The sequence below is a fragment of the Nematostella vectensis genome, chromosome 2 (genome assembly GCF_932526225.1).
Source record: "Nematostella vectensis chromosome 2, jaNemVect1.1, whole genome shotgun sequence".
NCBI classification, from domain to species: Eukaryota; Metazoa; Cnidaria; class Anthozoa; order Actiniaria; family Edwardsiidae; genus Nematostella; species Nematostella vectensis.
This window is the reverse complement of record NC_064035.1, coordinates 16,158,238-16,169,046: the sequence shown is the minus strand read 5'-3', so window position 1 is coordinate 16,169,046 and position 10,809 is coordinate 16,158,238. Positions and strand designations below refer to the sequence as shown.

The window sequence follows — 10,809 nt, the reverse complement described above, 5'->3', positions numbered from 1 at the left end:
CATAGGAACCCTACCTTATCCTGTTCATAATCGATTTCCCGAGTAGTGTAGATCACCCCACTAGTCTTATTAACTTGGAAGCTGTTCCTTGCTGCGGGGCCGCCCAAAGAAAACATTTCATACGACAAGTGTGCATTATTCCTGACATCGCGATCCACTGCGACAACCCTGAGGACAGATGTTCCAACAGAAACATTCTCCCAAACAACCGCAGTGTACTCCAAAGAGTCAAATACGGGATTGTTATCGTTGACGTCCATGATATAGATTTGTAGGGTCGTTTGAGATGTCAGCGATGGGTAGCCATTATCCGACACGTTTATTACAAGTGTGTACTGAGTCCTGGCCTCAAAATCTGGAATCTTGACGAGGGTGATAGTACCGCTAGTGCGGTCAAGGTAGAAAGTATTTTCATAGTTACCGGATTGGATGGAATAACGTAGGAAGGCATTGCTGGTGCTGTCCCTGTCTTTGGCTGATAAGACCGTTATCGCTGTTCCTACCGGAGTAGACTCTAGAATGCTGATGTTGTACTGCGGTGAATCAAATGTAGGGATATTATCATTGAGGTCCGCTACGTTGATGATCACACGTGTTGTGGCGAGTCTAGGTGGAGTCGCCGTATCGTACGCACCAACTTGGAATTTGTACACCCTCTGACGCTCATAGTCCACACTGTTATTTGTATATATGACGCCGCTCAACGAATCAATGTGCAAATCCGTACAATTCCCTAGTATAACATAACGCAATTCTTTATTGGATGACTGAGTATCTCCGTCATCGGCTCTTACTTCCAGCACCGATGAGCCCGCGGTTGTGTTCTCAAGGATTGTTGTCTCGTAGAGCGAGAGCTCAAATATCGGATTATTATCATTTGTGTCGACAACGTCGATAACAACTATTGCCCGGGTTGCTGCTTCTAAGCTCGGCATCCCCTTGTCATGCGCTGTGATGGTCAAATTAAACGTGGTATTACGCTCACTATCCAGCGATTTCGTTAGAGTTATAACCCCGTAGTCATTTACTGCAAAATAGCCGTCTGGGTCACCATCCACTATGGCATATCGGACGGCCGCGTTTTTGCCGATGTCTTGGTCTGTTGAAGTGACCACCAGTAGTGTCGTACCGACGGTAGACGCCTCCGAGATCTCGACGTGGTATTTCTGCGGGGTGAACACTGGTCGGTATTCATTGACGTCCAGGATGTGGATGGTCACGCCTTGATACGCAGAGAACAGCGGGTCACTGACGGAGACGAACAGGGAAAAAAAGTCCATCACCTCACGATCCAAGGGCTTCTGTAGGGTTATCTCTCCTGGATAAGATAAGAATCGTCACGATTAATATCAACCTTATCAGCATCAAAGCACTTTTCAACATGCTTCGCAGTCCCTGAACTTATTGTAATTTTTGTAATCACCATCTGCGACATAATCAAAACGATCACAATCATCATTGTCATCATCACCAATATTATTATTATCCTTAGAACAATGATCATCATCTTACGCAACATCATCATCACCACCATCTCCAGCACATAGTTGTCCAGCAAACACCTACCTGTCGTATTATCTACACGAAATGTCCCTATTCCTGAGCCCGCGAGTAAATTGTAGATGACATGCGCATTTCTACCCTGATCTGCGTCTGTTGACGTCAGCCTCACGATCACGGTTCCTATGGTAGCATTCTCATAGACGCTGACGTTATAAGCGCCGGCCTCAAACCGAGGCTTGTTATCATTTTCGTCCAGGACGGTGATGTTGATAGCGGTAATCGCCTCTTGCGCATGCTCGTCAATGTTTCGGGCTCTGACCATAAGGAGATAGTAGGAGATATTCTCTCGGTCCAGGCTGCGGGTTGTGTAGAGGCCGAGCCATCCATTTGTGACGTTGGAGGCGAGCCGAAAAGTGTTACCCTTGTTACCTAGAAAAAAAAAATGAGTAGCGCCTTTCTGTTGGTTGCCATAGTTGTCCCGCTAAGACTAACACTGTCACAGTAAATAACGTTCTCGGGTGAGGAAGTTAAACGAGAGGCTCTGGTATCAAAGGAATAAGTATAAAACAGGGCCGTAGCAGGGGGTGGGGCACTGGGGGCACGTGCCCCCCCCAATATCTTCAAGAATGATAAGGAAATGAATAGTAGGGGCGTGCCGTGCCTCCAAATATTTTCTTAGTGTTTCTGTATTGTGCCCCTCCAATATATCGAGGCCTGCTACAACCCTTCAAAAGGAATACCCTTGTCATACTAAGTTTTTAGGTTTTTATTCTCATTTTGGTTCCATATTCAGTGATAGTGCCTAGATAGACTAACCCATGTTCATCAATGTAAACTGCGTAATTTAAAATAGTCACCCCGACCGGTAAACTCCGTCTTACCACCAATGATTGACACTGCCATGTCTGCATTCTCCTTCTCTTTGCTCTCAGCTCGCAACGTCATATTCAGCACGAGCTGTCCTATTGGTCCGTTCTCTGCTACGTCAGCAGTGTGATTGACAGATGAGAACCTTGGCTGGGGGTCTGTGAATACGCGCCATTGAAATTAAAATCATTAAAAAATAATGACGATCAGCATATTTTATATGGTATGACTTGAAAGAATACAGACAAGCTGTATAAAAAGTTGATGGTCTGCGTAGCGTGGTGTAGACAAGCTATAAATGAGCACGAGGTTAAAAAAGCAAGTTGTAGTTCCGCTGACGTTACGAGCGTTAGCCCTTCGTCGGAGCAAAATAGCATCTTTGGTAGGCAGCTCTGGGCCGGGTTCCTTGAAAGCAGATTAGCGCTAACCCGGGGATGAGTGCCCTTTTTATCCAATCAAATGTAGAGATAGCCGTCGTATTTATCCGTGGGTTTGTGCTAACCTGCTTTCTAGGTACCGGCCCCTGGTGTTGAATGACAAATTATGATCCAATATGAAAACTGGTCCGTCTGGCTAATCTTCCTTTCCGTTAATTATGCTGCATTCCCCAAATCTCTCCTGTCCTTCCTTTTACCCCCCTTCCCCTAACTTTTTGCTCCTCGAAGTTTTCTCCTTCGTCTAATCGCTGCCATTCGCTGTCAATCGTACGTGATCGTGTTGGAACAATAGAGTTGGTGTGTGGTACATAGGCTTACCATAGACGGTAAGTTTGGCGACGTTGGAGCTTGCAGAAACAGGGTCGATTTCGGCAACACAGACGTAGTCGCCGCTATCCGACACCTTACCGTTTGTCACGGAGAACACGCTGGAGTTGGAGAAAGGGATCACCTAATAAGAAAACATACAAGGTTCTTCATCAATATACCATGCAACACATGCACGGTTTTATATATTTGGAGGAATAGCTTAAATAGTCTTCAACTGTGATTAAGTGATTTTGTTAGTGTTAACTTGAGATTATGGTAGTTGGTGATTTGCGGTTATGGTAGGGGTAGTTGGAGTGAGGAAATTATGCCCTGCACAATCATAGTAGTGAAATGGTGGTACCTTCTTAATGATAGTCGTACCTTCTTAACGAAAGTCGGTCGAGGAAATGATAAATGTCGTAGGTAATGCTACTGGAGATTGACTCTAGTTTTGTTGAAATGACACAATAATGTACTTATTGATAGTGAAGGTAAGTTGATTATTATTTCTGGCGTGGTTGAGGATTTCAAACTACGTAATCCCACGTAATTTAACTGATACCTGATAATTCTTGAGCCATTGGTAGACAGGTGTGACCCCACCTATCGCTTCACATGTCCATGTGACTGAGGTGCCCACTCTCGTTCGGAGGTACTTCGGAGAAATCTCTCGGGTCAGGGTCGGTCCACTGCTTTCGCACAGAGCGGGACTTTCCACTTCCTCTGCGTATATAACACAAATCACAATGGTAAAAACAATTATGAGATGTAGTTTAACGCATTGCGCAATATATCAAATGAACATTAAACACACCGTGGTTGGCTGTAGCCAGCCAAGTCCCTCGCATTTGAGCCTTTTCGCGGTCTTTTTTTGGTCACGTGATATTGACAATTTTGGTAGCGTTTTTGTTTTTCGTACTAGCCAGCGAGGAGGAGAACGAGCTTTACATCGTTTTGCGTCGTATTATTGACGATTCGAGATTAAGGCGTGACTAGGTTTTGTAAAAGCCTAAGGCAATAAACGACATGCTCAGTGGGACGCGGCCACATCGTGCATACCAATTGTTTTACGCCACAAGAAATCAGAGATAGCCGTTGATTTATGTTGGGAGACGGGGGTTGAAAAAGAAACAGTTGAAAAGATGCTGTTGTATACTTTAGCGGCTCTGGAACGCCGAAAGCTGATTCTTCTTAAGCATCTACTCATTGCTAAAGTACATACCGCTGATCATAACGGAGAATGTGGTTGAATCGAGCACGGAAAAGCCGGCGGCAGAAGACGCCCGCAGTACCACGGTCAGCGTGTCCCACCGCTGTAACTGAATCAGTGAGAAGGCGTTGATGGTGTCCATAGCACGCCCCTGCAGGGTCTGTCGGCTGTACAAACCAGACTGGGATGAGAAAACGCCACTAATGGCCACCAGGAGCTCGAACATGCTATGGAGGAACAATTACAAGATGCATTATAAATAGGTCAAACGAGTGAATTTTATTTCTCCAGTTTGACCTGGAGAATTTTGAAAGTGCCGTTATTTAAAGGGTGTCCGGAAAATGGAGGTTCGTTATATGGAGGTTATCCGTTTAATGGATGTATTTTATATGGAATTTGTCCGGTTAATGGAGGTCCGCTACATGGAAGAATTTTTTTTCCGATTTAATCATTATAGACTAAATCTTATATAAAATGTGCGGTTAAACCAAACGGTTCAAGATCACTCGGTTCAAGTTTGTCGTGTATTTAGGGCCAGGAAACGTAGTAATATCTGACGTGTTGTCGTGTCTTTTGGGCCAGAAAAAGTAGTCATATCTGACATATTGTCATGAATTTAGGGCCAGGAAAAGTTGTCATACCTGACCTGTTGTCACGTCTTAAGGGCCAGGAAAAGTAGTCATATCTGACGTGAACCAAGTATTGTTCCTTTGGAACAGCAAATCACACCTACCTTACATCGGGATCTCTTGAGATCACAACAGTATTAGAGCTCACTACATATAAACCAGTCTTATGAGCTACGAATACCCCACTTGTCGGAAAAAAACCCGTGATAGTCGCGAAGTAGCCAGGCGTTTGTGTTATGGTCCAGTTGGTGAGACTGTACCAGCTATTTGCTTGGTACTTATCTACCGTTCTGTTGGTACGAAGGTGCGCGGCGAACCCTGCGGACTCCATCATGAGGGAGGATTTACTCGATATGCTGGATATGCTCCAATCCGTATCACTTGAGTACACAGATATTGAGGTGTATGTGTTATTATGTAAGAACAAGGGCATCACAAAGTTCAGCATGTCGAACTTTCCATTACTGTTCTTATATACAGAGATCGCTCTATGCAGACCATCATTAACAAAAATTGCGAGTCCAATGTCTCCTGTGACGTCGCGAAACGCAATATTAGCGGTTAGTAGGTAGATTCCGCTAGTAGGCACTAGAAAGCGATCTGTCGTATCATGTATGGATCCAACCTGGAATTGGCCTCCGAGCCCAGATGTACGCCAGTTGATAAGCTCTCCCCAGCCCGCGCTACGGAAAGAGTTCTCGGTGTATCTGTCAACCGTATGTCCGGTGGTCTTTTCGCGCTCCCACAGGTAGGAGATACTAAGCACACTACCCTCCGTTATCCTGAATGATGAGAGCACCGATGATTTGATCGCTATGGTTACCACATCGTTCACACGTAGCTGTACGGCACCAGCAGCGCTTAAAGTTGCGTATTCACTGTCATTACTAAACGCGTAACTAGACATCAACCCATCAGTGTCAGAATTCTCTCCATTGATTGACAAGCGCATCGTAAGTTGTTTCTCCTGCCAGACGCTATTAACTGACAACTGGACAAAAACAAAATAGGTTCCACTTAAAACCGCCGTAAACCTTCCGATTTTCGGATTGAAGCCGTCACTAGAGGTAAAAAGTCCTTTTGCCCCAGTAGATGTCCATTGCGGTATTATAGTCCAGTCCGATACATTAGCAGCTGTGAAGTTTGTGATAGTTGCGTAAAATCCAGGTTTTTCCTCAGGAAATATGATTCTTGTCATCGAGAATCCACTGCCCTCGTGGATGGTGTACTGGTTTGACGTTCCTGATCGGACGGCCACGTGCACCTTGTCACCCTTGGTAAGGTAAAGAGCCCCCATGAACTGCAGGGTGTAGCTATCCCTAGACCCTGGAATCTTTTCTGCGGAAAACAGGCTGACAATATCCGTCGAGCCACCGACCGAAGTTACGCGTAAAGCTGCTTCAAATGAAAACGGAGTGTTTGTAGCGATCAAATTGGCAGAAAAAAGGTAAACGCCTGACTTATAGATAGTAACATCTCCTAGCAAACTCTCAAACAGGAAGCAAAAGGCATGTTCCAGGAACAGTCCATTGGTAAAATCCGAGTTTGTTGACCAGCCAGTTACCTTTTCCCACGTGTTGGCAGCCACGTTCTTAATTGTGTTACTCGCTTTCCTGGACAAAAAGCCCGCGACATCGTAAGACGAGGTGGATGGACTTACCAGGAAAACGGAGAAGCCGGACTCGGGAAGAACATTCCAGTTGGTGTCCTTGGAAGAATGCGCTCGAATCACCACATAGTCGCCGACGCCTAGCCGGACTAGGCCGGACGCTGTAAGGGTGAACGTGCTGGCTCCAAAGCGTGCGCCTGTACCGTAAACACTTCGAGTGTTCTGGATTCCGTTAGTAGTGGACTTGCGGGTGGTAACACCAATTGTTATCTCGATAGATGAGCCGTATTCGTCTGCTATGTTCGACACTATAAGAGTGCACGACACGTGGTAAATTCCCGCCACAGACGCAAAAAAGCTACCGCGCTCAGGGGTCCAGCCCGCACCGTTCTGGAAAGCCAAGGCAGCTCCACCACTATCAACGCTCCAGCCATCGATCTCAAGCTGACTGTTAGTGGTGATGGTGGCACGTTTGCCGAACACGGCGTGGAAGCTGGGAACGGCGAAAGACTTGCCGATGTATATAACGCTAAATGCACTTCTCTTATCAAGACCCCAAGCGCTGCTCTTCGCACATTTGACAAATACTGAAACATTTTGTCCTTTCTTGAGATTGACTGCACCAGCAATGTTAATAGTGAAGTTTTCGGATGGGTGGTCATGTATAGCGTAGAGTCCATTCCCTTGGTTTGCGACCCCATCAACTGCAATCAGGGCAGCAATAGCAGCTCGCCCGGAGTTAATAAACGCCATAGACGTCGACACATAGTAAACGCCTGTGTTCTTTATAGGGAAGCGCGAGCCACTTGCATCATCAGAAAATATGAACGCGCCGGGAACGCCATCGTACTTCCAAGAATCCATCTCTGTCCAAGAATTTGAAGAAAAAAATATCGAGTCTTTGCCAAAGGCTTGAAAAGCCGGCCAGTAGAATTTGGACTTGACAATGGACAGACCACTGTTCTGTTCGATATTCCATGCAGAGCCAAATGTGGAGATAACATTTATGGTTATGTATTCACTCGTACTGAGCTCTAAAAGTCCAGATACTGCAAGGGTAAACACACCATTAGGATCTGCGTTGTAGTAGCTCGTATAGAGCCCACCGTTACCATTCAGTTTAGTTGCAGCACTTGAAAGCACCAATAACTTGAACTGACCGATACCGCCCCTGATGCGAAGACTCGAAGAAATAAAGTACACTCCACCTTCTGTACACGTGAACCGGCCTCCCTTGAAAACAGCGGCATTGGCAAATAGCATGTGGTTATTAGAAGGGAATGGCCAGTCAAGAAGTTCTAAGGTTCCACTTCCAGATAGTTTCTGCTGAGAAGTTGACACAACAGACACACCCGCTAGAGCAGCACTTTTGAAATCGTTGACACGGACAACAGAAAAGCTGCTCTCCACACCGACTACGCTGTCAGCGGTATTAACGCGCAACTGAAGGGCAACAATGTCGCCCCTACGAATGTGAAATGCTCCAAAGAGATTTAAGGTGAAGACACTTTCTGGCCTGGCGACTTTCATCTCTGTCACAGGTCCTTGTGCCAAACCATTAACAGAAAGAGACAAAATAAACGTTCCCTGTCCCGCATCAACACGGATATTGGCAGCGGCGAAATAAACCCCATCACAAACTGGAATAAATTCTCCAGTGGAAGACGAAAACCCGGGTAAGCTTTGAAAAAGCCCAGGGGCACCGTTGGTTTGCCAGTTTCGGATAAAATTTGTCCCCGTCGTTAGACGCAAAGGCGCAGTTTTAGCAGCAAAGAAAGCAGGGAATGACGCAACCTGTCCCGTATAATGCAAAGAGAAGTCACTCTCATCCTTAATGATCCAATCCTCATCCAATTCTGACTGCGCGTAAATAGACACCGTATCCCCAGCAAGAAATTCCGCGAACCCACTAAACAAAATGCTCGATTCTTGGTCCGTTCCTGGCTTCAGTACTCCGCAAAGACCATCGTTCCTATTGTTAAGCTCTCCGTTAAGTATCACCGCGGCCCGAAAAACACCATTGTCTGCATTACCAAGCAGAAGACTGGTAGACACGTAGTAAATTCCTGATTTGGGAACGCGAAACCTGGACTGGGATTCTTGTAGTGACGCACCATAGTGAAAGCGTCCGGTGTTGGCGAGTCCGGCAGTCGTCCAACCAGTCACCTCTACCCATCCTCGCGCGCTCTGCTGCAGTGGCTGGCCGAGGTCGGCACTGAACCCGATCTCTGGGAAACCTGTCAAAAAATCGAGCTATATATAAACTATAAAAATATTTCAGGTCAAAGTTCCTATATGACTTGATTGTCATTATTGCATAAAAAATAATAACACTCTTTATAATAATACCTATTTACAAATCTAAAACTAAATTTATATGTTGAATTTGACGCAGGTAAGATATATCCATGAACATTAAAATAGTTGTTAAAAGAAAAACAAATGTCTTTATATGTCTTTTAAATTTATATGTTGAATTTGACGCAGGTAAGATATACCCATGAACATTAAAATAGTTATTAAAAGTAAAACAAAAAAGTATTTATATGTACTGTCCCGATTAAGTAATAAGAAGTAATAAAAAAATTTGTTTGGATAGTATAATAAAACTCATGAAAGCTTCGACATCGACGTATCGTCGAGGATAATAAAGGTATTTAAAAATGCGGTGAAAAGTCATGAAAAATCTTAATAAGATCTTTCTTTTCTCCCTCATTACTGAGCCTTATGACACAGGTATTTTCGCATTAATGACAATATAGATTTTGTGAAATGGTATTCGGAGATGTCATTGCTACACATCACAGAAACGCGTTGACTAAAAATAGTGAACTTACCCTGGACGATGTAAACAAGGATACTGAAAACAAGAAAGAAATATAAAATGGTCATATTGCACAATGACTTTTGGCGTCGAAATTTGTGGCTTGTAGAAAAAGTTGATAAACACGAATTTGCAAATTCATTCAGAAAGATGCCAACTATCACCCAAAATATTATGACTTTAAAGTCGGTCCCTCTATTTCCTGTTCTTACTTTTGATTGGCTGATTCAAGGCCAAGACTGTGAATTCGAGCTGGCTGATGTATTGGCATCGTGGATTCTGATTGGTTTATTACGGACCCTGTGGAGATTGTTTGGTTTTTGTTTTATACTAGACCTAGGACGGAGTAAAAAGCAACTGCGATTCTTTCGTAAATTATTAAGCGCGTCGTTTTAGTGCACCTGCACCGCGTCACCTTCGCCTTTTAAGTGATGCTCCGTGTAGGAATTAGGCGACCTAACGGCACGTTATGCGGAAATGTCAAAAATCTCTTTGTTAATACTAGGAATTTGATTATCCAAGACACAAAATAATAATCTTAAAGCTACACATAAAACAAAGCGTTGCACAACACATTTTAGATTTTTGTTTTAGAGTTAATTATTATGTATAAAAATAACTTCTCTTCTGGTGAATTTATCATGGGGAACCTTGTAAATATATGACAAGTAAAAACTATTGTTCTTGCTTCTCACGAATAACAATAAGGAAAGGCCTTAGGTAATCTCTTTAAATTCTTACTATCATCTATATGCTTACCTCCTCTGCAGGCATCTCAAATAGCGACAGAGAAGCGCGTCGGAATTTTTTTTTCCTATGAAGCTCTTTGAGATGCCTGCGTAGGAGGCTTCTATATGCTCTGCCTGTTTGTTTAGTACACAAAAGATCGTATGTGGGGAGTGGAAGCTCCAGCCCGCAGAACAACGGGACTTTGCCTCGTTCTTTCATCGATAATTATTTAACAAATAATTTTCGTGAAGAAGTAGAAGCAGTGAAATATTCTTTTTCAAATTTATATACCTTACAATAAACGAAATTTCAGCTATGTGAAGACACTGCCTCGTTCTTTCATCGATAATTATTTAACAAATAATTTTCGTGAAGAAGTAGAAGCAGTGAAATACTCTTTATCAAATTTTGTATACCTTACAATAAACGAAATTACAGCTATGCGAAAGAAAATGGGAACACAAATAAGACCAACAAACAGAAAAACGCAGAACAAATACACCAAAGTTTAGGCCGACAAGGCTGTCAAATTCATAAACAGACAGATAAAGTACACGAATAAATAAAAAGTTAAATAAACAAATAATCAATGAATGAGTAATAACATAAATTAATTAATTGAATAACAAATTAATCAATAAATTAGAAATTGATACTACGAATCAATAAATTAACAGCATGCAAAGGAGCAA

The 10,809-nt window shown here is 43.5% G+C and overlaps 1 protein-coding gene across 3 annotated transcripts in view; it reads right to left on the bottom strand.

Annotated features, from left to right (window-relative positions):
* LOC116612238 (protocadherin Fat 4-like) overlaps positions 1-10,682 on the bottom strand; it is a 30,136-nt gene extending 19,454 nt beyond the window's left edge. For 2 of the 3 annotated variants that reach the window (XM_048724363.1, XM_048724364.1), the window contains exons 1-8: positions 9,402-10,681; positions 5,060-8,801; positions 4,339-4,553; positions 3,679-3,839; positions 3,126-3,258; positions 2,385-2,528; positions 1,567-1,932; positions 15-1,318 (exon numbers count right to left, since the gene is read on the bottom strand). In XM_048724363.1, coding sequence (XP_048580320.1) covers positions 15-1,318; positions 1,567-1,932; positions 2,385-2,528; positions 3,126-3,258; positions 3,679-3,839; positions 4,339-4,553; positions 5,060-8,801; positions 9,402-9,456 — 6,120 coding nt within the window. In that variant the 5' untranslated portion in view covers positions 9,457-10,681. Of the gene's footprint in view, positions 1-14; positions 1,319-1,566; positions 1,933-2,384; positions 2,529-3,125; positions 3,259-3,678; positions 3,840-4,338; positions 4,554-5,059; positions 8,802-9,401 lie in introns of all 3 variants that reach the window. The other variant, XM_048724365.1, reaches the window with a different exon arrangement.
* Positions 10,683-10,809: the final 127 nt, after the last annotated feature.